The sequence below is a fragment of the Epinephelus moara genome, chromosome 21 (assembly GCF_006386435.1).
Source record: "Epinephelus moara isolate mb chromosome 21, YSFRI_EMoa_1.0, whole genome shotgun sequence".
In the NCBI taxonomy this organism is placed as follows: domain Eukaryota; kingdom Metazoa; phylum Chordata; class Actinopteri; order Perciformes; family Serranidae; genus Epinephelus; species Epinephelus moara.
Window position 1 is genome coordinate 3,137,955 of NC_065526.1, and position 27,186 is coordinate 3,165,140.

Here is a 27,186-nt window from a genome sequence, read left to right on the forward strand (position 1 = left end):
AGGTGACGGAGTTTATTTGTGTTCAGGAATGTCACAGTGAGTCAACATCACAGCTGCCTGAAGGTCACTGCAGTCAGTGATTCAATACAGAGGTGGACAAAATAACAGGAACACTGTTAAAACAGCAAAACATCAGATTGATAAACCTCTCATTTATTGGAGACTTCCAGGTGTTGACTGGACTCAATGGTCATTTTTGAGGCCACATAAAGTTACAGTAATTGTGTCAAATAATGATTTTGAGTAGAGAGAGTTTTAGTAGTGACAGATTTACTCTGTTTGCAAAGTATAAACACATTTTGTATCGTAAGAAAATCTAACAGTCGTGCAAAAAATGTGACTAAGTAACATTACAAAATTAAAATGGCGACTGGAGCTCTGATTGAATTTTCAAAAAAGAGGAGTTATGTACAAAACATGCTCTCGACATTCAAACGATTAGACTCATGAAACAAACAACTGTTGCCACACTGTGACAATAACAAAAAAAACTCTCTTTAATCACTTTTTAAACATGGAGAGTTTTTTCCTGCAATTTTAACATAACAGACAACAAAGGTGTTCAACTGCTATTAACTTCAATGTTTTTATGAACATCAGCAAATGTCACCTCATGAACTCATACAAGAGGCGGTTGTTTAGATGTTCTTGTGATAAATACACAACAGGCTCTCATCCCATCAAGTCAAATACCACCGCTTTGTCAGTGGACTTGAAATATGACGCGCTAGGTACCCTCCTGCGTCTGCTTTGGATGTTCTGGGACAGCATGTCCATTTACACTCATTAGTTGAATTCTCTTTTCAAAACAGACTTCCATTTTTACAGGAAACGTACACTTCCTCCTCATGACGTTGAATAATGGCCAGTAAAGTGTTTTTGCAAAATATGATGATGTCACAATGAGGTTGACCTCTGACCTTTTGGATGTAAAATCTAATCACGTCATTTTTTCCTGTTAGACATTTTTGTGAAGTTTTGTCATCATGAGCATATCAATTCTTGAGTTATGGCCTAAGACACGTTTTGTGAGATCACAGTGACCTTGACCTCTGACAGCCAAATTCTAATCAGTTTATTGCTGATTCCAAGTGAACGTTTGTGCCAAATTTGAAGAATTTCCTCAAGGCCTTCTTGAGATACCACGTTCACAAGAATGAGATGGATACAAAGTCACGGTGACCTTTGACCAATCCAGTCAGTTTTTTGTTAAGTCCAAGTGGACATTTGTGCCAAATTTGAAAAAAGAAAAAAAAGGAGAGACCCATTTTCAATAGCTACACACTATCACTGACACAGCTTGATATTCACACAAACTACGGTGTCTAGCGTGTTTCACACCGCCGCCAAAGGTGCCTCTGTGTCTGACACCAACATCACTGACAAAGCGGGGATATTTAACGAGTTGGGAGCGCAAACGGCCGAAGTACGACCCCCTGTGAAGCATGATTAAATAAGGAAATGCGATGAAAAGGAAATGCGATGAAAAAGAAAACGTAAAAATCTTTGAGCATTTGTACAGACTTTTTTTTTTTTTTTGCTTTCATCGTTTTTAATCGTAAAATTGCTCATCTATTGAGTAGAATTAATATATGCTGTGAGAACTATAAGGAGAAAATAAGAGAAAAAGAAACCCTACTGGTTGCAACATGGCAGTAAACATTTTATTTATCACACCTCATTTTCAACGTTTGTGTGATGTGTCTTATTTTGATTAAATTTAACTGAAATTCAATCTGGTCTGAAACAGTTTGTTCTCAAAGTTAGAAACTCACAGCTCTTTTTCTCGTAACATCAGTTTTGAATAGATTTAACTTTGACACAACCACAAATATTAACCTCAAAAATGACCTGAGTCAAATCAGAAACTCAATAAAACGTTTTCAATAAAAAAGATCATGAATTCAGATCATGAAACATTTTGTGTGTATTTACTGTGTGATTGTATCGTGAGCCGTCTGTATGATTTAATCCACCTGCTGTAGTTCCTCCAAAAACAGATTCATTTCAAACACTTGACATTTTGTTTCCGACAAAAACATGAAATGACATCCTCTACTTTCAGACTCCTACGTGTTCTCCACACTGTAACTTTTCCTCTGAATGAGATTCTTTTGGTTTGTGTTGAATACAACGTAACAGAGACTCACATTGTTCACAACAAACAGCACAGCGAGTGAAACTATAAAGTCCACAACTGAAACAAATCAGACACATACTTGTACCGTATTGTACATAAATATCTACATATAGTATAATATTGTACATGTGATGTACACATTGAGGTTCGTGTCTGGACTCAACGTACTTTTTGTATTATTATTTTTTAAAATCGTACAATTTTTTTAGGCCAGAAAATCATGACCTGTGAGGGAACATTGTCATTTAACATAAACAGCAAAAATGTTCTATTAAACAAACTGTAAACAAAAAATAATAATAATACTACAGGAAACCATTCAAGATGAGCTCACGTTAGATGATCTGTAGTTTGAAGTGTAGTTCTCCTGTGGTAATTACAAAGTCCACATTCAAACTGTAAAAGAGAAATACTGTAACAAAGACTAACAGTGACTTTAAAGTCTTAGTTTCTCTGAACACGGTCAGTGTTGAGCTGCCACGTTAACTCTTCTACTGTAACGATAAAATTAAACATAAATTAAAAACTAATTCAACAAAAACTAACACTACAGCCTGTAGTCTACAGTACCTGCTGAGTTTCACCTTTTTGTTGCCAGAGTTTGCTTTCAGTTTCTCAGCTCTTCACTGGACAGATGAAAACACTGTATTTGGCCTTTCTCTGACACAGAAGTCAAAGGTCACGGTCAGTCAGTCAGTGACGACGTTTTCATGCACACTAATATTTCCCTTACATTGCAAATATACCAATATTCTGAATTTGATTTGGGTCATGTAAATGGTGCTGCAGCTCAAGATTATTTTCCCTGTAGATTAATCTACTTTCTCCATTAATGGATTTGTTGTGTGGTCCGTAAAATGTCAGAAAATGGTGAAAAATCAGCGTTTCTCGAAGCCCAAGATGACATCATCAGATGTCACGTTTTGTCCCCAACCCAGAGAGATTCAGTTTAGTGTCACAGAGGAGGAAAGGAACCAGAAAATATTCATATTTACGAAACTGGAATCTGAGAATTTATTTTCTTGAAAAATTGCTCAAACGGATTCATTGTTTTCAAATTAATTGGCAACTCAGTTAATAGTTGGCAACCAACTGATTAATCATTGGCAGCTCTTTGTGTAAACAGCATATAAAGTTAAGTTATTCAAAATTAGGCCTTTCTCCGAATGCACCATTTTCTAAGACGTTAAATATGCCGGCATTATTCAGATTTTAGGAGCATTCCTTGGACATCTACACAGCACATTCGGAATATGTTTCTCATTTGGGGTTTTTACAGCAGTTTGTGACACACTGCCTTTTGTCTGTTCACAGTCAGCTCTGTGCTTTGTCATGGATACAATGTACAGAGACCAACTTGCCAACAGTTCGCAGGGCTTGGGTAGCGATCCCTGCCCCAAGGATAAGCCCACGTTTCTGGTTGGAATTATGAAGGACTTGGATCTAAGCAGGTTTTAGGGTGTACGCAAATATCACAATGCTAACCTTTTCCAGAAGATGGTTAAATGAACGAAAGAGGGAGGCTGAGTTCACTCCTATTTGGATGAAAGAAGCCGCTCTACTTTTCCATGTTTTGCCATTATAAACAACATGTTAGGGCACGTTAATCAGAGTATACACAGTTGTGTGTAAACTAGAAGATAAGTGGAACATTTACTTTCATCATGTAAACAGCTTAGAAATATTGTCTTTTTCAGAATAAGGGCAAAAATGTTAATCTCGAGGGCCAGGTTAGGGCCACATTTGCTTGTCGGAGGGTGGAGTGATAACGGCACACGTTTTCAGACAGTCTCTCCTGGAAGACACAGAGTTGAACTGATTTGGAGAGACGACAACTGATCATCACCACTTCAACCGAATAAAACATCTGCATATGTTCTATCTGCTGTCTGGAGCTGAACGAGCCAGTGACGAAGAGGGGCCAAAAAATGTCAACGTTAAAATAAGTGCAGTTGCAATATTTTTATAAAAAGAAAGAAAAAACAAAACTAACAAAAAAACAAATCTAGGATAACAGGATAGCCAACAGGAATGTAGATCTTGTTCAGCTCCACATGTGCAGATCAGAAGTGCCAGGATTCAGTTCAGTTCAAACATCCCTCATAAAAAGGAAATTTTAACTCATTTAGGCTCAGTTTGTTTGTTTTTTCCGATCGTCTAAATCCAAACATTGGCGAACACTGCGATACGATCCCAAATAGAAAAGCTTCACAGGAGAGACTTTCATGTTTAGGGGGAAAATTCAAGGCTCCAGATTAATACGACTTTGCATCATCACTCTCCAAACTGATTTTTTCATCTTCTCACAAGAAAACACCACTCTGAGAACGTACGTAAGATTTGCCTCCATCTTGTTCTCGTCCTGCTCATCACATTAGTGAAAACAAATCTCGGTCTAAATGTGTTTCCTAAACGAACAGCAGATTTACAAATGTTTGTTCAAAGCGGATAACGTGTTGTAACAGGCAAAGTTTGACAGCGAAAACAATTTCAGCACAATTTTGGATTTTCTTGATCATTAATATCCATTTCCAGTCTAAGGCCTCATTTCAGCTTAACTCAGGTGTGGTCCTTTTTCTCTTTCATTGTAGCAGGGCTGTACCCAACTCGAGAGTCACGTAAGTTGAATCAGATTCGGCTGTTCAGTACACATATTCGAGGTTTTAAAATTATAACGGGGCTCAGCGGGACGTTCAGTGTGACAGAGGCATTCATGTATTATAGTAAACAAGTTAACTGTGCCACCGACAGATCGGAAGTATGCAACAACATTTTTGACACTAGCTATCAAACAAAAGCCAGAGACTGTGTCGTATTAAGTATCTGTGAGCTGTAAATTCACTGCTTGTAATCAGAAGAGAAAAGATCTGTGCTGTTGTATCATGTCCGTAGCAGTCTGTACCCAAAAGAAGCGTGACAGTCAAGAGCATTAATCTGCAGCAATATCTTGGATCAAAACATCCCCAGATTTACACTGCACAGCACTCTAACAACTGTTCCACTTGAAGCAAACTCAGTCGACCGAGCGGTCGGCCCCACAATTTAGTCATGTTTATACTTTCATCCAGAACTTAATCTTTCAAGGAGCTGTTTGACAATCAGAAAATGAACCGTGACTGAACTTTCAAAGTGAAACAGCAACAGTGAGTGTTAACTTCCAACTAACAAGGTCTACGACACCGTTTCCTTCATCAGGCTGAACTCAGGTTCATTTAATGGACGGATTTCCTGCTGATTTATCCAAACTTCCCACTGAAAATGCTCCGATTACTCACAGTGAGTTCATTCAGCAAGATTTGATCAGATTGTCTGATGAGGGAAAAATTTCCCAAAGGAGTAATCTCTGCCGCAGTGTCGGGACTTCCAAACTACCAAGTTCACCTGCTGATCAGCTGACCGTCAGCACTCTCTGATGGGGTCAGCAGTCCTGCAGGTTTATATGGCAACACCAGAGTGTGGAGAGCAAACAGCAGCAGCTGCACATCAAAGCACATCATGGTCGTTAAAACTCCACATCGAGTTACGCCATCATCAAATTTCTAATGCTTCAAAAAAGCAACATTTTTATTATATGTGCTGCCACAGTCCACGCTGGTGATACTGTTTACTTTATCTGTCTGTTGTCTTATTTGGGCGTCAGGTGACAAGGTCGGTGTGTGTTGCCTTTTATGGTAACTTGGACATGGATTCACTCAGCCCCTCTCTCTCTGTTTATCATGAGACTGCTGCTGCAGGGCCGGAGCTCTGTGCCTGGAGTCATACACACAGTGACAAGGCTAACTGTTAGCATCACAAAGCTAACGTTAACCAACAGAATTTAATAGGTTGTTTTGGTCACGGTGTTGGTGTAAGATGAATGGTTCGGTGTTGGATGTTAACTGCTGCTGTGGGGCTTCAGCCCAAGCAGCAAAATATGACGAGTAGGGACGAGATCACGTTGTGTTGTGTTAATGTGCTAACTGGGCAGAGAGCAGGAGAGTCTCTCTCAAAGGGACAGTCGTTCAGCGCTGCGTTGCACAGCATTAACAGCTGATGGCTGATGGTGATCACGAATAAATTCTAATTCAATGTCAAACACTTAATGCTCTTAACAATAAGCTCTGAATCTGTGACCAAAAAAACTGCTTTAAACACTGCAACATAACTTGCAGTTTTTTAGAAAAGCTGCCGTGAAATCAGACATTTCAGGTCGCAACAATCCCAAAAACAGCCCACTAAATCCTGGAGGGGCTTAATTGACCCTGAAAACTGATCTCAATTAGAGCTGAAATCATTAACCCATCAACAGAATATTGATATTAACTTTTCTTAGCAAAAATGCAGAAAGTGTGCTGCCTCCAGATTCTCAAATTTGAATATTTTGTGGTTTTCTTTATGAAAATCTTCAAACTGGTTCAGCTTGAGTTTTGGTCCGAAAAATATTGAAAAGTAACAAATAATGTCCGTTGTTCCTACCAATCAGTTAATGGATCAATTTATACTGTAAAATGATTTTGAATGGAAATAATATCTTAAGACCCAGTACATTGTTGAACCGACAGTGGGGCTGTTATGGCACGTTGAGTATCTTCTGGAATACTGATCTGGTTTGACTCAGCAGCACAAACACTTCCAACACATCAGATAGAAAAAAAATAAGGCGTATAAAAAACAAAAACATTAAATATGACGGCAGAGGAGGTCGGGGGGAGGTCATGCTGCTTTCATGTCTTTTTTTTTTAGTGGTAAGAGCAGTTAGGACAGGGGACTTTAACTTTGATCTATTTTTGTTTTTGTGCACTCGTTTTCTCCCACTTGGGGTCACGAGTTTGTCGCCATCTGGAGAAATTGCTGCATGTTTTTAACAGCGGTAACAGAAAGTGAAAAATAAAATAAAAAATAGTTTGAGCAGCAGATATTTCAGTCTCAGCAGCTCATGAACGTTTAGCTTCTGTTTCCGTCAGCTACAACATCAGAGAGCGCTGTCAGCATGGCAACTTCCTGGATTACATTCGGTGTCTGTGTTTCAACTGATGCGTCTTCCTACACCATGTAAAATACTAACTAAATCAATGTGACTGGACCATCTGGAGCAACAAATAAAAAACACACTACATTTCTGACACACACTGAAACGCACATGGAGCTCTGGATGAAACACCTCTCCTTCAGTACCCCAGGTCCAGCTGGATTTTGTGCTCGAAAATGGCGATCAGCAGCATTATGCAGAAGCCCAGCAGGATGCCGGCGTTCTGGAGCAGGAAGAAGCCGCAGTGGCTGAAGCCGTGGTCCCCGGCGTCGTTGTGTAACATCTCAGGCACCTGGAGAGGAAACGACACACATGACATCACACTGATCTGTGATTGGTTTCCCAGTGCTCAGGCTGCAGACTGGCGCCCAGCGATGGAACGTTTGCTTCACAGGAAACGCAACCAAAAAATACAATTATCAAAAAACAGATGAATAATAATAATTTTATAACTATGTAGTCGGAACATTCTGCAGTCGCTTAACGAGACTTGCTTGTTAACACTAAGAAATGTTTAGTTATTGCGCATTCATATGGTGTCGGAATAATCAGAAAAATAAGAATCCACACTAAATGTTTGTACAGGAGGAAATGTATATATGCCGAAAACATACTGATTTATAAAACCGTATGTACGCCTGCCGGTGCGAAATTCTCTTTTACAAATCCCAAATTGAAACTGAAGAGCGGACGAGGAGAGAGAGGGAGCAGCAACAGGCAGAGGAACATGTCTGAATCCAGCTAAAGGTAAACACAGACGTTCATTTCTCCTTTCCGTTATGTTGTCAGATAATTATACTAACAATCCGAGCCTATCTGTGTGAAAAAAATGCACTTTTAGTGGACGTATTTTGACGTTGTTTGACGCTGTCTGAGTGCCCTATTATTTAATATAGCGTGCGCTCACAGGCTGCAGGCAGGTCAGCCCTAGCTTCATACTGGAGAAATGTCACATATTGAACTGGCACAAACACGAGTAACACTGCTGCATCTGAATGTTTATGAAGTGGACCTGTGAGAAACGTCTTATATGAGGTGAATTTAAATGTGTGAGAGATCGTTATACGTACAATGATTCCTCTCACATCTAATTTTCACAATCTGTCTTCAATTCACACATTTAAAGCCTTTTTTATGTGCACGTGATGGTTGTAAATGAGGCCCCACGTCTGTCTCATGTACATGTTGTATTTTGTGTGAAAACATAAGTAAAAAGATGATGTTGTGGATTCAGCAGCAGTTGGAGTTGGAGCTGTGTTGAGCAGTGTCTGACATAACACAGCGTCTCAGAAGTCCTGAACTCATCGTGGGGCTGTTGGTTTGGACTCTGTCCTAGCTCTAAACCAGCTGACTACAGGATGAACTGGTGACAGCAGACATCATCATTTTATTACCCCATAGACTGCAGTGTGGAGCAGCAGCCACAAGAGGTCAGGCTGAGGCAACAGAAGCTCTGCTGTGTTTAACAGACAGCAGCAGTTTGTGACAGCTCACTTCTCTTCTGTTTGGTTTCATACACTTGTCATGTGTTCGTGTGTGTGTGTGTGTGTGTGTGTGTGTGTGTGTGTGTGTGTGTGGGAAGAGGCCATCTGCTCCTGAAGGCTGCTGCTCTCTGACCGGCTGAGAGTCGGACCAGATGAGTCGACAGAGCAGATGCTGCTGACTGGAGGAGAGCAGAGGAGTTTCAGTTCTCCTGACTCAGTGAGAAACAGCTGAGCAGTTTGTTTTCAAACCACGTAAAGTGAATAATATATCATTTGTTTATTTAACCACTTCCTAAATATTGAATTTATTCTGTCAGCCTGCACAAACAGCTTTGACATCTCTTTAAATTTTTGTATTTGTTTCTTTTGTGTTGATTTTACACAGACGCACCTTTATTCAGGCCTCTACTGAATGCATCACTGTTCTGCATGTATATCCACACATGTAGAGGTTCTGTCTTAGATTTTTGTCAAGTGTTCCAGATGAAGGAGAATCATTTGAAAATGGTTCATTCATGTCCAGTCGAACAGTCTGGCAGAGTTTTCTTTATGTGAATGTTTCCACCATGGTGTCAGTCCGTTTCTAACTGTCCAATGCACAGTCAAACTTGTTGTTAGTGCCTGTGTTGCCTGCTCTCCCTCTCCTCTTGAAACTCTGTTTGTGGCGCAGGTCGCATGCTATTATCAGCTAGCACATTACAAACTGAACACTGCAGGCGGTGGTGATATGGAGTCCCCTGAGCCTGTCCCAGTAAACCCAGCTGGCAGTACTGGTCATTTTCACATGTTTTGGTTTTGTTCTTGTAGTTTTTTCTTTTGGAACTTAAATGTCAATGTTAGCAGTGAACTCAAAATGTCTGTTTCATTCATATGTCTGGTAAAAGTTGCATTGTTCTGAAACTTCTAAATTAAAACATGTGGATAGAGGTTGAAAAGGTTTTGGGCCGGGCGGCAGCGAGCTCATGTCCAGCAGGTGATGTTATGTGTCTGCAGCTGAGAGTTCCCTGCAGTTACTGCACTGTAACAACACTGCTGGCTCTCAGTAGTTTGTTTGGTTTTCTTTAAAGGAATGCTCTTCAGATCAGGAGGGTTAAGACCTCAGACTGGCTGTTTTCTGAGGGTTTAACTATCTATCGATCTTCATCAATGTATTGAGATGCCATTGAGTGAAACATTGATTCATATCATCAGCTTTAGGATACGCTTTATTTTAAAATTATGTGTCACTGTCAAACAGCAGCAGCCACGAGAATGACAATAATTAAACAGCTGGGTGGAAAAATTTTGGATTTCAAAGAAAATACTGGTCAACGGACAGAGCAGTCACACGTCATATGTAAACAAGGCCGTTTGAGATAAATTACTCAGGAAACACAACATGCCCGTCTGTACTGGCATCTCATTTCCCTAACTTTTTGCTAGGGCAACATTAGCTCCTCTTTTTCAACGATATTGGGCTGAAATTCACCTGCGCTGTTAGTCGGCAGATGCAATGACTTCAACCAACCGTGTGTCAAAAAACGTATAAATAATACATGTAATTTGTTTAAGTATGGTTAATGTCTGCAACGTGAAAGTGCCTAAGCTAATAATGGCTGACGAGCAAAAAACAATTCTTTTGTCTTTGACTTTTATTATTCAGCCGAATTTTAAACTTTTGTTCAATGATGATGAAAAAGATGATGGTTTAGGTTAAAATTAGGGATGTCAAGTGATAAAAAAATAAATCCAATAATTACACACTGTGTGATTAATTCATCTAAATTAATCGCATACATCAATTTTTGTAGTGAAAGTATTGAAAAAAATAAATTCAAATTATTTTTGGCAGATGTGTCCTAAAGTTGTTGGATTTTTGACACAATTGTCGGGTGGGGGGAAAAAAAATCGATTTTTAGATGCATCGAGATTCTGTCTTCAACGATGCGAGCATCGATGTGGAAAACTCAATCGATTTTAATTTTATTTTTATATTTATTTTTCAAATTACCGTAACTCCTCGACCATTCACGCTATCGGTGTAATTCTGTAGATATACTGTACATTACGGTAGTGACGTCATTACCTGTGAAGGAGGGAAGTGAGCACAGCAGGAGGAGAGTGACAGCTGACGAGGAGGGTGCAAGTTGGAGTGATTTAGCGGAGTTTGGGTGATGTTTTCTTTGTAAATAATATTAAGTGTTGTAAATAATAGTATTTGTGATTTTTTGAGATCTTTTGAGTGTTTTTTGCCGTGTTTTCATTGTGTTTTCACCATAGTTCGTAGTTTTGCCATCGTTCGTCTTTTTTGCAATAGTTTGTATTTTTATAGTTCATAGATAATTATAGTCAGTTATAGTTTTGTAAATACTGGAGGAGAAATGTCGAGGAGGTCAACGAGGGACAGGAGAGTCTCGTTGAGATTTGTGGATGAGGAGGAGACTGGTGGAGTGTAGTCATCTCAACCACAGTAAGTAATACAGTTTGTATGCACTGGATGTGTGTTCCCAGTTTTATTACAATAATGTTTTTCAGTATCTAGTGTAAATTTTCTTATTGGCTCGTTTTAGAATCGAGAATCGTTTTATAATCAAAATTGTTGCCCTCAGAATCGGAATTGAATCGAATCATGAGGTGCCTAGAGATTCCCACCCCTATCTACCACCCAAATTGGTCTGCAGTGAATTGGTTGCAATTCATTTTGCAGTGGAGTTAGTCGCTCACAGACAGACTTACTCAGTTTGCCTCTGAACGCCTGGTTGAGTTTGGCTTGATGAGGCTGGCTGCTGGTGCAAACATCAGACGCTGTGCTAGCTCGGCCACCCGGGTTCTCTGCTAAATGCTTTGTGTTGAGGTGATATTTCAGGCGAGAGGTTCTTCGATGATACTTAAGTTCCTTACTGCAGGAACTGCAGAGAACAGTGCTCCTATCAACAGTTCCATCTGGGCGTTTTTTAAATGTAAACCATTCACAGGGCCGAGCAGCGTCGTCTCTTCTGCCTCCATCATGTGATAAAACCACTGTGGCCTTCAGTAATGCACCGGGTCAAGGGGCACCAGAGCGCAGTTACTCACCATTAATTTAATTCATTTTGTTTTTGATTTATTAATTGAAGTGAACACATTATTTTGACAGCCCTAGTTAAAATGAAAACATTTCTTCAAGAACTTATCCTAACTTGTCCCACATGCTGTTTTATGTGTGTTTGAGGAGTCAGTTTCACGTAGACTTAACTGCACTTAACTGTGTACAGTTAGTTACAGTTATTTATGCGTTTTTATCGTTTATGGCCAAAAGCAAAAAATTAAACGGTGGCAGTTCTGGGCACATAATATCGTTGTATATGAATTGAATTAAACAGTGTATCGTGGCTTACTTGATATCTGCAAATATTGTATTGTTGTCCAAAGAATCAAAAATCGTATCGTGATGAAACTAGTGATTGTTATTGTTTATCATGCAGCTGCAGAAAATACATGTTCATGATCAGCTTGTGACTGTTTGCCGTGTGTTCAGGTTTAAGAGAGGTAATGTTGACTCACCATGTCCACCAGAGCCACATACATGAAGAGTCCAGCTGTAAGGGCGAATATCCACATGGAGATGTTCTCTGCGTAGTGTCCGATCAGGATACCGGTCACCATACCCAAGTAGGCCATCATGGCCGACAAGACGTTGTAGAGAATGGCCTGACGCACCGTCATACCGGCCTTCAAGAGCACTGCAAAGTCACCTGGGAAAAAGAGTCCACATTCAAGCCAAGACAAGGAACCTTTACAAACTTTACAAGTAACTGTCACCACATGAGATCTACGCTCTCCTGAAATGCTTTAAATCTACTGAGATGAACCGTAGTTCAGCAGTGTCACACACTAATAGGATTTTAATGTGTAAACTTTGTTCACTCATGCTTTACGTGCAGCAAACACTTGTAGATTAAACCATCGCTGAGAGACGAAGATGAGATCGAAGGTCTTACCTAACTCGTGAGGCAGCTCGTGACAGAAAACAGCCACAGATGTACTCAGACCGCTGGACAGACCCTCAGTGAAGGCAGCTCCTGCAGAGTGACAGGAAAATATTCAAACCTACCATCATCACTGGTACTGTACTATATAATCTGTCAGTATCAATCCCGCAGAGTAACGTTAGCGGCCAGGCAGCTCATATCTTGGGTTGGTTACATTCATCAGTTTATTATTAATAATGTGTATCGGTCATTGTCTGAGAGCGTTGCTGTTCATTCCACAAGACCAGTCGAAGTGCTGGTGATACTTCCTGTCTTTGTTTGAGCAGGTATTTGGTAGATGTATCACAAATACATTTTATGTTCAACCTGAGCACTGGACTTGAAGTAGCCGTGTCATCATTGACTTCTTGTTTCCTTGTTGATCCAAAACAGCTCTCAAAGAAACAGTTAACCACATAATCAATCTAACCTGTAGTGCTATTTATCAATCTAGATAGTTCTGAAGCAGAGTGTTTGAAATATCAGGCGTAGAGATGTCTGTCTTCTCTCCAATATAATGGAAATGGATGGTACTCGGCTTGTGGTGCTCACTACACCCGCCAACTGTATCACCACATAGAAGGAGGTGTCCATCTACTGGTAGTTTACCAAGCACCACTGAGCTAGCTAACATTACAGTTCAGCCAAGGAGGACACCATTAGTGTTCACATCTCATGCTGTCACAAGCCTCTCGTCTCCAGCCCTTTTTAAACAGGAGTTGTGCAAACTTGCAGGAAAGCTCAATCAGTCTTTTTTCAGCATTGGCAGTATAAAAACAAAATCGGGGAGTGCAGCAAAATGCCGCCTNCTAATTCCTGCTATCAGCTGTTTCCTGTTTATCCACCGCCAGTGGCTTGCACGTGCAGCGTCATCAACAGCTCCTCCCACAAGTCATCAACAGCCCCTCCCGTTGTGGAGGGCCGCCTCGGTCTGTTTAAACCAAAAAGGTTCCTCCAAGATGTCTACCCTACGAGGCGAAAAATTGGGCACCTTGGATCAACTCGCCAATCCGCCTCTGTGTGTCTAAACGCTCGCGGCTTGCCGGCAAAACGGCCCAACATTCGCGGAAAATCTGGCAGTGTAAAAGGAGCTTATGAGTAGATGCTTCCTTCAGCGCAGTAATTCGGTTGGCGGCTGCGGTTGGGTAGAAAGAAAACAGTTCCTACATTAAACTGCTCACAACAAGGTCTGTGGATTATCTTGAGTAACCAGGTCATGATTTCGGTCTGTGGATTATCTTGAGTAACCAGGTCATGATTTCTGGAAAGAGACATTGCAGTTGAGTTTCTCAAATGTATTATTTGGTGCTTTGAGCACCACAAGCTGAGTGACATCTGGCTCCATTATACTGGAGAGAAGGCAGACATCTCTACAGCTGATATCTCCAACTCTCTGCAACTCACATCAGAACTATCTCGACTGATAAATTGCAACAGGAAAGAAGAAAAATATGTTTTTGATTTAGGGGTGAACTGTCCCTTTAAGGTTGTTGTGACTGTCAAGCTAAAGTATGTTTTGAGCTCCAGCCATGACAGCAACACCTACTAACCGATGGCCAGGCCGTCGCTGAAGTTGTGCAGTCCGTCTCCCATGATGACCATCCAGGCGAGCGTGGCCACGCCGGCCTGCTGGAAGTGCTGCTCTGAGTAGGAGTGGGAGTGGCTGTGAGGGTGGTGGTTCTGGGAGTGGTGGTGGTGCAGGATGTGGTGGTAGTCGTGGTGATGGTGGTGCATGCTGTCGGCCTGGCCCACAGTGTCGTGGAAGTGGGAGTGGCATTTGTTCTCGCAGTCCTCGGCGGTGTAGGCGGCAGCCCCCGACGCCCCGTCGTAACCCTGTGGCGAGACGATGGACACCTGCGGTGCCAGCATCACCTGCTCCTCTTCTGCCACGCTGCCACCATGCAGGCTGCTCGAGTGGTCGCCAAACATACCGGCACCGTTCGTCTCTACATCTGAAGGAAGAGAATAATTCTTTTTATTTCTTCTAACTGCTGAAATATGAAATGAGATTTTTGATTCAAATTTGTCCACAAAAATGGTCTTGTTACCACAACGGGTCAAGTCAGATTTATTTCTATAGCACCAAATCGCAACAAAAGTTAATTTCATGGCAATTTACCTCCTGTATACCTGCAGTCTCCATCCATGTCAGTGAAAACATGGATGCTTCACACACAGAAGATCTATACAATCAGCACAGTTTCAAGATCACCAATTCAGTATCTGACCAAATGTCTCCCCTTCTGTTCCTGAGATATGACGCAAAACAAGGCTCACAAGATAACAAGACAAGGTGACTGACACAACGTCAGCTCATATTTATTTATTTCTGACGAAAAATACAGACTGTGTTCAACAAGCCCTCAGTCTCAGCTGGACTCTGAGCTGAATTCTAACACAGTTTCATTTTTTTTTTGGATAGCTAACAAATTCCATGTTTTCTGGGACATGATATTTTTTTCCCCTTTAGAGAGAAGGTTAAAAAACCACCAGGGTGTTTGTTTGATGTGGCGTCTTACCTTCAGTTGGCTTCAGGTCGTTCTCTTCCAGAGCAGGCTGCTTCTCTGGATCTGCTTTGTCGTTCTGATCCCACTTCTTCTGGATCTGCTCAGACGGCACAAACACCCTGTTATAACCTCATGATACAGTATGAATAACCCCAGCAACAGCACAATACTAAAGCTCATGTTGTCATGGTGATTACAGTCTCCAGAGGAATGGTTTCGAACCTTCGTTAAAAATCACATAAATATTTAAAATCACTTATTTTTTATCTTGGATTTAAAATGTATTGTCTTCAATGTGTTTAAAATGTCACAAATAGCAGCAGAAATGCCAAATTCTTGAGTCAAATCAAATGTTTCCTCCAAAAATTATTTGATAACTGCCATGTTTGTTACGCTGAGTAAAATAGTATATATGAGGACAAATCGTTCCAGTTTAACTAGTGATCAGGATCTTTATGTTCTCAAGTGTTGCTGGGTTTTTAACTTAAATAGTTGGGAACAAAAATAATTAAACTACTCCTTCAAATATTAGAAGTTGTTAGCGACTGTCTGGTCATATTCATAATCTTGCTGACAGCTGCTTTAATTGCATACTACTTGTTTTAAATGATCAGTTTTAATCAGTCATAGGCTGCTTTTAATTTATTTAGACAGTTGTCTAAATTGTCTAAATTAACTGTTGTCTTCTAATACATAAAAGACAGTTTGGTAGAAAAACGTTTTCTCAAAGATATTTCGATGTTGGTACTGAAACTCAAAAATTGGTAGAGCTCTGGCAGAAAAAAATCAATCCATACAGAGCCATCTAGTAGCAGCACTACATATTATCATATTACTAATCATTCAGAGTATTTATACATCTTCAAATATGGATCTATTCATACGGAAGAGAATAAGGACTGGAATCACGTGTGATGAAATGTCGTTTTGGGCACTTCATCTGTGTGTTTGTGATCTGACCTTCTGTTTCTTGTCCTTGTACATTTTTCCCAGCGTCAGGAAGTGTTCGATTAGAAACATGAGGTAGACTCCACTCAGAGCCGTCAGACCCTTCCACACTGCGTCCAGGTTTTCCTCTGGCTCACCATGGACGTGATGTTCCATACCCATCCCAGAATCCTCGTGGTGGTGATGGTGGCCTCCCTGAGACTGAAGCATCCACAGATATGAACACAAAGAGGACGATGAGACAAAAACTTAAAAACAGTGAGAACACAAAGTCTAGACCAATTAATTGATAGGGTGGGGGAACGCCAGTTTCATCACTATAGAGAGTTGTCTCGCCTTTACGGCAGCATCGGCGGTAGTAACAGCCCCAAAACAGTGTCTGTATGAACAGGACAGCCAGTAGGACGGGACCATGGGCAGGACGGGTATAACATTTTGACGGTGTGTTATGTGTGCGAACCCACCGCAGGAAAGTAGCTGGTAGCAGTTAGCAACTAACTTAAAGAAGAAGAACACCAGGAGAAAATGTCAGCAAAAAACACTTAGGTCCATGAGCTTCTTAGCCTCTGATGATTGTTATTGCAATGTTATGTCATTGTTGCAGTTTAGAAAGCGCTGCGGACGTATACGTTATATGTCATACTAGAATTAATTAGAATTAAAATTAAGTTCCTTTGATGGAAGAGAACTCTGGTTTGGACTCAAACAAATGTTAAAGTGTTGTGATGATCCCTCCTTTCCACTAGGGGTCCCTGCGTCCTTGTACTGCTGTTTCTATTTGTGTGTTGCAGGTGCTGAATGGAGGGTCATCAGCTGGATGAGCTACACCTGGGCCCGGTGTGCTCTGCTCATTAATGCCTCCTTCCTTCTGGAGTCGATCCTTTTCTTCCCCGACGGGTACAGCTGCTGTTCTTTTGGTTACCACAGACATTTCCACAAACCCCAACACGCCTACATGACTGGTAACTGACTTTCATGTTCATTCTGTTATTTATTGTCACTTTTTGTAAATACAACTGCTTTTGCTATTTTGTACACTCATCTGATCCCCGATCTTTGTTGCAGCCTTTGAACCAGAGTGAAAATGGCCCTAAAATGCTTTGTGTCTCAGGTCAGGACAAAATTTTAATTTGACCCTACAGGACTGATAATGTGAGGACTACATGCTTGCAAGACGTCAAAAGTCCTGTGGTGTAAAAGATATGGACGCCCTGCAACGTCGCTGACTCACGTGGGGGATGAGATGAAGAAAGGCGTCACCGCTCAGCGTGCCGACAGCCAGCGCCACCAGGAAGCTGAGGAGGAACTTGAAGAAAACTCTGTTCATGAGCGGGATGAGGACGACGCCGAGCAGGGAGAGCAGGCTGATGATGCTGATGGAGATGAACCCTCCGACCCACGCTGCAGCACACAAATCAAACAGGCACATTTTTAAAGCAATCAGTTAACCAACGATCACGGTTAACAGAAGTCTAATCACAGATTTATTAATTCATGATCTTACCTATTGTGATGTTTTTGCCACTTTCGCCTCCAGAGCGCTCCCTGCTGTCTGAGTTGTTGTGGTCACCATGGTGACCGTGACCATGTTTATGGTCTGGTAAAAAAAAAAAAAAAAAAAAAAAAAAAAGGGGGGGAGATATTAAATAAATCCATTATCATCACATCGAATTACAGAGCTGCTATAAAAATGAATCAGCATAAGATACAATAAAAACATCAGTCACACCCATCTTAGAACTTGTAGTCTATGAGGGCGTTTCAGGTGTAAACAGGTAAATCTGGATTGTCAAAGAGCACCGAAACACAACAGGTGTGTCAGTCAGTGAGTCAGCAGACAGATATGTAATATTTGGGATGATAAGAATAACTTCATTATCTGGTTGGATGATGCAGGTGAAGGTGAAACCAGGAAGTCCAGTTTGAGTAACAGATCAATGACAGATCCACACAGATGTTGCTACGGTCTGTCTGAACACTTCTCTGACATTCTCCTACTTTACTGACACAGCAACATATATTTTAATTTTAAAAACTGAATAAAGATTTGCCCCGTTAATGGGTCCCACCTCTCTCCCCGTGTGTTGCAGCGCCGCCGTGCAGAATACACGCTCCGCCATCAATCTGGTTGAGGAGGGCGGGGCAAAGGAAGCTGAAGTCAGCGAGGGTCACACCCACCTCCTGAGACATCCCGTGTGAGGAGAGGATGGTGGAGGCGTTCAGACACTGGAGGTAAAACACAACAACTCACTAACTGCACTCACATTTAGGAAACATGAAGACGGTAACACAGACATGAAAATCATTATAGGTTTTACACAGGCTGACTCAACAAACCTGAAGAGACTTATTTTTTAAACTTATTTGGACTTTGTGTTCACTGTCCTCTTATTTGCAACACCATCGTACAGAAAACTAGACTACTATTATCGTCACACAAAAATGGTGGAACCTAATGCGTCGTGTTGAAACTAGAGTTACTGCCACTTGGTTGTATGCCTCAGCAAACCAGTCAAGCTGCAGGTACAGTTTACATCCAAGTTCGTCCAGACTCATTCTTAGTCTGAGAATTCTTGAGTTATGACCAAAAACATGTTTGTTCAGGTCACTTTAACCTTTGACCACCAAAATCTAATCAGTTCAATGTTGAGTGTAAGTGGACGTTTGTGCAAAATTTTTAGAAACCAACTCAGGGTGTTCTTGAGATATCGCATGCAGGAGATGGACACAGATGCAAGGTCATCAGTTCATCCTTAACGACCAAGCGTGCCAAATTTTAATTTCTCTCAAAGCGTCCTTGAGGTATTAGAATGTCTAATACGTTTATGTGAATGGGACAGACGGATGAACAGGCAACTTAAAAACAAAGCGTCAATCCACAGCTATCGCCGGCACAGATACATAACAAGATCCTAGCACCCTGGTCACGCACACCCATATACAAAGGCAATGACCTTGCCGCAGTGGTCGCAGGTTCGATTCCAGCCTGCGGTCCTTTGTGGCATGATACCCCCTCTATCTTCCACTTTCATGCTTAGACTCTCCTATTTAACAAAGCCAGAAAAATAATCTTTAAAAACAATCTTGGCACCAAACCAGTTATTAACCAGTAACCACGACGAACCTAAAGTAACCGGTTAACGTGACACTTAATCAGTTGGGACACCTCAAATGAACCAAATGTAAATGCTGAATCATATTTTGTAGTTAATAGTAGGGTTGGGTCGGTATGAGAAAAAAAAAACGGTCCAGTTTTTGTAAAAAAACGCATCAAGTCGGCAATACCGGATTTTCGCCACTTGGGGGCGCAATTGACTCATTTAAAATAAAAAACGACCTTAGGACAACAGAGTGACAGTAACAAGTTGTTTCTTTTATTCCTTACAAATACATTTTGCAACTTACTCAATCAGTGCAAACAAGGGTTGCGTCCTTCGTCTGGCTCAAAGCCAAAGTGTTGCCATAGTGGCGCATTCTTTGATTTCGTCGAGACTAAATTGTCCGCTATTATCGACTCCCCGTCACTATTAAACAAACTCCAGGCTAAGTAGAGGCGCACGCGCACTTGCACTTGCACCTTCTAGCTCAGTCCCCCCCCTGACAGACTGACTGACAGAATGACACACTGACAGTTTCCGTGATTATGTACAGCATACCATACCATGACTTAGTCATACCAAAAATTAGAAAAAAACAACACCAACATTGGTCCACAGGGGGAGCCACAGCGATCGGTCACATTTTAGCCATTTTGAAGCATTTTTCTGTTGTTATAGCGCCACCCAGTTGCCAATTAGAGTTAAATTTCTCCAGTCACCTTGAGGCGTCCTGTTCTACATATCTACCAAGTTTAGTAAAAATCCATATGGCGGTTAGGCCTAGATAAGAAATGAGCTCTCTAGCGCCCCCATTTTGTTTGATGGGGTCAATAATGGAGGGGTCCCCTCAGATTATGTGTGGTCATATGCCTACAAAGTTGCGTGGTGATGGGTGAAACCCTTGAGATGTTATACACCTTTATGTGATGAGCCACGCCCTCCGCAATATTCATTGCCTTATAGAAGCTCAGTTTTAGTAAGTTTTCCAACTTTTGCCAAGAGGGAACTTTAGATATTGGTCCCTAGATTATGTTCACCCAGTTTCATGCAGATCGCTCAAACTTCCTAGGAAGAGATCCATTTGAAGTGTTTTTCAAAAAATTCAAAATGGCGGAAAATCTATATAAGCGGAAGTTATGGGTTCTTGAGGCAAATGTGTTCCTCATGAGGAGAGGCATCTCTGTGCAAAGTTTCATGTCTCTACGACATACGGGGCATGAGATATGCCCATTCAAAGTTTGACATTTTAATGGGTTGCTATAGCGCCCCCCTTTGGCCAATTGATGTAATATTGCTTCATTGGCATCCTCCCATGACCCTCTACCACTGTGCCAAATTTTACATGGATTGACCAAGTCAGTGAGGAGAAAAACGTGGAACAGACACACAGACAGACTTTTTGTCATTATATAGTAAGATACCTACCTATGCTGAAAGATGAACAAGTGTCAAGTACTAAAAGTTGGTACTGACCCATTAGGTCAGATTCTTCAGGCTTAACTACTTATTGTCTCATTCTGCAAATGCTTCTAATTTTACACTATTTCACCAAGGCAAAATTCTTCTTTTGTCTTACCTCAACATTATCTATGCTTCGGTTGTGGGGAAGATCCTGGTTTATGTGATCGTGGTCATGGTCGTGGTCGTGAACGTGGTCATGGTCATGGTCATGGTCGTGAACGTGGTCATGGACATGGTCGTGATCGCCACGGCTGACTGCAGCTGCCTGAGTCTGGCTTTCAGTGACCAGTCTGGCAGCAGACGCTCTGGTGGTTTCCTCCCCGGCAGGACTGGGTTGCTCCGGGCTGCTGTCTTCTCTCTTATGAGCATCATCTGGTTTCACCACCACCTGGGCACTGTACACCGCCGTGGTGCCGACCTCCTGAGCCGCCGCCACTGCCGCTGCCACCGTTGTCTTCTTGTCGAGCAGGTTGTGGTGGCTGTCCTGATCTTTGGAGACTTCAGGGGTCTTTGGTAACTTTCTGGGCTGTGAGGTTTCAGAGCGTTTCTGAAAATGCGAGTTGTTGTCATCGTGGAGATGGTAGTGATGGTGCTGGTGGCCCTCGTGGTGGCGGTGGTGGTGATGATGATGATGATGGTGGTGGTGATTGTGGTGGCCTGGTTGCTCATGATGTTGCACCATAACAGTCCTGATGCGATCCAGCCCCACGCTCTGTAACAGACGCTTTAAACCGGCCAGAGAGATGGTGCCGTTTTCTCCATATCTATAAATTTTATAAAACATCAATTAGAAAATAACCACTCATCAGTCTTTGTACAAAATAACTGCTGACAGAACAAAATAACTGCTGACAGAACAACTGCTATTTTCACACCAAGCTCTCCTTCAATATTTATGATCTGCCAGCAACCAGCAGCTAACAGTCCAGAGGAGAGTTCACTGCTATTTATGTACAAATTATTAATATTTCACTGGGTACAGTCGTTTAATTTTTAACTACTGAACAACAAACATGTTTACTTATTCATGACATGAAGTGCACATGCACTACACCATCTTTTAAAGATCCAGTGTGCAGGATTTAGGGGGATCTATCTGCAGAAATGGAATGTCATATAGTAAGTGTTTTCTTTGGTGTATAATCACCTGAAGATAAGAATCATTGTGTTTTCATTACCTTAGAATGAGACTTATATCTACATAGGGAGCAGGTCCTCATCCATGGAGCTCGCCATCATGCACCGCCATGTTTCTACAGTAGCCCAGAATGGACAAACCAAACACTGGCTCTAGAGGGGGACATTTGCGTTTTTGCTTCGGCCACTGTAGTTAGCAGCCAGTCAAACTGCTTTATTCAGATTTTTTTCCAGTTTAAAATCACTTGATCTGTTTGTTTTGGAGAGGAAGAGACCTCTGCGGATAATTCAGCACCCGGCAAAAATCTCCTTAAGACTTAACACTGAAGGAATTCTGACCAGGAGAAGTTTTAGCTGGCTGCACTCTGTAATCCTCACCACTAGATGCCACTAAATACCCCTAAATGTGACACACTGGACCTTTTAAAGAAGACTTTAATGCTAAAAAATGATACTTAAGGAAGTTGTTTTATGTCAGGTGTGAAAACTAAAACCTACTAGTTTTAGAAAACAACTGTTTTAAAATCTTGTAACAATTTTTCTGTGTTTATTCTGTGCAAATTAGTGACATAAAGTAAGGAAAGAAAACTTTCTTTTAATCGTATCTGCAGAATTCAACAATATTGAGTAACGTTTTTGGATATAAAGCAACAACTCACAGTTGTTTCCATTATTCTTTTTTTTCCAGTGAACTCTTAAATTGTCAGAAATGGGAAAAACCTACCACAAGTTAGTAAAGCTCTAAGTCATACTAAAGGCAAATCTTTGTTGAGCTGCAACAGGGAAATGTTACTTTAAAAAACAAAACAGTGACCCAGCAACTCGCAGGGTTTGCTTGCAATATTCTCAATATTTTTACCCAATTTCCATGACTTGAGTTTAAAACGGATAGGCCTATAAAGCAGTACATTATTACACACCTACTTCCCAGACAATTTTCGATAAGCAAACTGCTGGTGCTTTACTTGCTTGTTATATATTCCTGCAGCCAACTCGCTGCATACACTAATTTGTAGGCATCTATTTGTTGTTTAAGCAGCTGTGCAGAACTTTTTACCATTTATAAAACTGTCCCTAGTTCGTATCACCCCCCCTTGAAGATCTGCATATTTATTTGAACCCAACAGTGACAAAAAAAGCCTTTCTCTATATGGCTATTTAGCGTAGCCTTGGTCGGGTTGGACACAGCGGAAGTCAGCAAACCAGAATACAGCACCCGGAGGCGGAAGTAATTCTGCACGCCCGCAGCCATTAAACCACAGAAGAAGAAGGAGCCGTGTTTACAGAGAGTGTTCTTCGAGTAAGCGGTACGCAACGGGCATTGCTGAACACCTAACAGTTTTACCAGATGTATCTATAAGGACTTGGTTGTACTTTTTTACCAGATGTATCTATAAGGACTTGGTTGTACTTTCGATGTCATGACGGATAAAGAAGGAGCACCATCTAAAAGAAAAAGAACAGAAAAAGGCTAAACGGGACAGTGATAGGGCTCGAGCCCAAACGTGTGTAACCCTCGGTCAGACATTCACCAAGTGGAGAGAGCTGAGAGATTTGAAAGGTTTTAAAACTGATCCCGAGTTGGCCCTTTTCCTAATCGACAGGTATGTAGTTTTTGTTTTTATTTAGAGAATATACCGCAACTTGTTAGACGTTGTTTCACTTCAATATATGACGACATGGAAGTTATAAGCAAGCTAAATGTAATGTTAGCTGATGTGAACCGCTTTTGTCTGGTAACGTCACAACAAACGCCACAAACTTAGCTGTGACTGTGACCATGAACACAAATATACAGCAGGCAGTTGTCCTCAGTTTATAAGAAATTCAGATACAGCAGGCAGTTGTCCTCAGTTTATAAGAAATTCAGAGCTGCACCAGAACATTTATGATTTTGCTCTCGCTCTCCAAAACAAATGCATGCGGTAATTGACGGTTGCAGTCGAGATTTTACGACACCAGGCTGTGGGTGTCATACCGCTTCGACCAAAGGGGGCGCTATAATCAACGAAAACGTAAAGTGCCGCACAGCTGCTTTAAACAAACATTAATTTTATAGACATGTCTGCTAATTGTTCTGTGACCTAATAAATTAAGGTTGATCACGGTCATGATCCTCAGCCAAAACAAAATACAATCAAAACTTTTTCATACATTTCTGTTAATCCAAACCACTTCCAGGTCTGGAAAACAGACAAAAACTCAGTTCAATGTTGTCGAGGTTGTAGACAGGAGCTCACCTGTTGAACAGAGCCTCCAGGTGTTGCCTCTGGCTCTGCTCGGCTCTCTGCGAGTCGACCACAGCCGACAGTAATCTGTTGGTCTCTGTGGTGGACGGGCTGCAGTCTAAACTGGTCGACCCATCCCCGCTGGACAAACTCTCGGCGAGGAGAAATATCAACATCAACGTCAACATCATCTCTGCCAAGGAAAAGAAGTTAGAGCATCTGTTAAACTATATTTGAAACCCAATGACAGATTATTTTAAAAATAAGTTTAACTGTTCTCATTTATTTCTGAATAAGCAGAATTTTCAGTAAAAAATGTTTTAATTTAAGTAAAAATACCAAACTGACTGGTTCCAGTTTCACCAGTCTGAGAATTTTCTGCTTCTGTTTCACATCTTAATGAACTGAATAACTTTGGGGTTTGAACTGTTGCTCAGACAAAACAAGAAAGCGGAAGCTGTGGCGACAGTGCGACATTAACTACAGCCCTCTGAAGGATGTGAAGGACACAAAGCGGAGTTTCTGGATAATTTAAATCATGAACTGACAGAATATGGCAGCCACAAAACAATGAATCAAAGAAATTACAGAAGTGACGGTCACTACACATAACTATAACTCACTAAAATTAGAACATTCGTCTGTAGTGTTTGTGGCCGCCTTCTGACTGGATCAATTTCTGATCCCAATAAAGCTTGTTCAGAGAAAAAGCCGTGGAAATTTAAAATAACACTATGAAAAGCTGCCGACCAACAAAATAAACCACAGGATATGTTAATGAATCATGTACCTGTCATACTTAATGTGAGTAATGCTAAAAAGTTTCCCAAGGCCATAAAGACGTCACCACAGTGTTTGTTTCCAAAGTCCAGAGAATATAAGCAACAAATCCTCAAACGTAAGAAGCCAGAAGGAGGTAATGTTTTCTGTCGATGGAATAAGAGATTAAACAACTCGTCAGTTTAAATAGAAAACGCTGCGCATGGACAACAAAGCTGTTTTTCTCTGGAGGAGGAGGGAAGTGAAACTGACACTTGACTAATGTCAGAGGGAATATTGTTTTATCCTCCACGGGCCTTTGTCCCTAAAAATAAATGATATGTAACATAGAATTTATATTTACAACACAAAGGCACACGATCGTATAACATTCGAACATTACCTCCTTGGTATAACTGGAACACACTGGCCCTACTATAGTTCTCCATGTTTAAGTTTAAATGGAAAAGTTTAAATGGCATGTGCAATTTATTTTTGAATTCATGATTTTTTGCTCATATATAACAACTTATTTAGCCGATAACCAATATTGATAGATATATCCACTTTTTCCCGCCTTATTTTAGTGATCAAATCTCTTCTGCAATGAAATTATCATAGTATGCATGCACACTTTCATCCTGACGGCCCACCAGCAGATGGACACATGAAAAAGCATGATTTTCAAAGTATGTAATATTCATTCATTGTGCAAAACAAGAAAGACCATGTTGGCCGATTCTGATATAATTCATTTTAAAGTCGATGACATGTCAATATTATCTCTGGTATAAAGGAAAATATGCTGGCAAAACCACCTGTCAGTAATTTTTCTTACATTGTAACTATATTATATTTATTCAAATGTAATTACATGATTATGGTTTACTTACTGTAAGCAGTTTTCAAATACAGATGGCTGCACTGGTGCCACTTCTGCACATTATAAATACTATTTCACGCACTTTATGACAATGCATCATATTTTATAAGCTCTTCATAGCCATGAAAAATAAATCTGCACAGCAACAACTAAATACAGACATCAGATAAATGTAGTGGAGCAAAAAGTGCATAATCCCCATCATTTAGATGAACAGGAGTATAAAGTAGCATCAGATTAAAAGCTGCACCCCAGTACAGCAGCTTTTGAATCACAAGAAGTTCATGTTCACACTGTGATTATACAATTTGTAGTTTTAGTTCAGTCAACGTGTGAACGCAGGGCATTTACTTGTAATAGAGTATTTCTACACTGTAATATTTCTACTTTTACTTGACTATTGTAAAGTACAGGAAACAGTACACAAAGCGTGCAGAACTGGCTCCAGTGCATTCTGGTTAATTACAATAGGAAACATGATTACAGCACATGTGTCAGTTGGGCTAAATGACGGAAGACAATGGTTAATTCCGGATAAAGATTACTGGGAAACCCCGCTTATTCACAGAAATCCCCGTGGATCCCACACTGGTCATCACACCTCCCCTCAGCTAATTTAAATCACAGCCCACAGTGGTGACCAGATAAAGAGTTGGCTGGATGAGAAAACTATGTCGTGTAGTGTGTTTAATGTTGAGCCGAATTAAAGAGCATCCTCTAAATGATTGGTTTACACAGAGACAGCCGTGTTGAGAAGTGACTCGTCCTCTGATGGTCAGAGATATTTAACTTGTAGGATTTCTGAATGAGGTTCATCCGAATGAAACCAGGTTTCCGGGTGGCATTCTCAGAGAGTCCGATGCCATCTTAATAAAACAAACAGCTCATCGTTATTAATAGAAATGAATGCGAGTGTATCGTGTTTAAAATTCAGGAATAATGATGAAGATAATGATACTGGAAGCTTCCTCACCTCTTCTGTTAGTAATTAGCCTGGTTAGCCACCCTGCTAGCAGCAGTTATTTCGTTAAATTTCTCGGAGGACGCTGACAGATGGCATCTGCCAGGCGGATGCGGCCCAGGCTCGGGCCTCGTGCTGCTGCGAGCTTCCGCTTTACTTTAAAAATAACATCGAGCCATAAAAATATAAAATCCTTCTCACAGCCGACCACGCGTGTCTGTGTTTGACACACACTCTCACACACACACACTGGAGGTAAACAGTAACACGTTGGGTTTATGCGCTCTGCACCAGCCCGGTGCCGTGTGCACAAAGACCGCAAACCCGGAAACTGAAGCCAGCCGCTGCCGCTGCCGCCGCCGTGCGGAGCGGACGTGCCTCACCTCCACGCGGCCTCACAGTGAGACCAATACAAGCCTTTAAATGTGTGGAAATAACTCACGGTGTGCAGTGAACGTTAGTGCAGTGCTTTGTCCTCTCCGGTTGATGTGTGGACGCGTCCCGGTGCAGCTCGGTCCTCTCCGGTCCAGTAAATGAGCACGAATGGATGCTGTGTGTGCCTCCTTCAGAGGCTGCCGGAAAT

At 41.2% G+C, this 27,186-nt stretch overlaps 1 protein-coding gene across 2 annotated transcripts; it reads right to left on the reverse strand.

The window, feature by feature from the left end:
* Window positions 1-27,186, reverse strand: slc39a6 (solute carrier family 39 member 6). 2 transcript variants are annotated; one of them, XM_050074484.1, is made up of 12 exons: window positions 27,046-27,186; window positions 24,013-24,193; window positions 20,751-21,399; window positions 18,146-18,302; window positions 17,581-17,673; window positions 17,308-17,477; window positions 16,089-16,277; window positions 15,141-15,225; window positions 14,172-14,573; window positions 12,592-12,672; window positions 12,155-12,345; window positions 1-7,440 (listed from the first exon to the last, which is right to left on the reverse strand). In XM_050074484.1, the coding sequence occupies exons 2-12, from the start codon at window positions 24,189-24,191 to the stop codon at window positions 7,288-7,290; spliced, it is 2,349 nt and encodes a 782-aa protein (XP_049930441.1). In that variant the 5' UTR covers window positions 24,192-24,193; window positions 27,046-27,186; the 3' UTR covers window positions 1-7,287. The 2 variants fall into 2 exon arrangements, with proteins under 2 accessions (XP_049930441.1, XP_049930442.1); XM_050074485.1 differs by lacking the exon at window positions 27,046-27,186 and adding an exon at window positions 26,616-26,914.

Coding starts and splice junctions, on each gene's coding strand:
- slc39a6 (XM_050074484.1), bottom strand. CDS start 24,191: ATGATGTTGACGTTGATGTTGATATTTCTCCTCGCCGAGAGTTTGTCC. Junction 18,303..20,750: donor GAAGCATAGATAATGTTGAG/GTAAGACAAAAG, acceptor TTTTACCTCCAG/TGTCTGAACGCCTCCACCAT. Junction 17,674..18,145: donor TGCAACACACGGGGAGAGAG/GTGGGACCCATT, acceptor TTTTTTTACCAG/ACCATAAACATGGTCACGGT.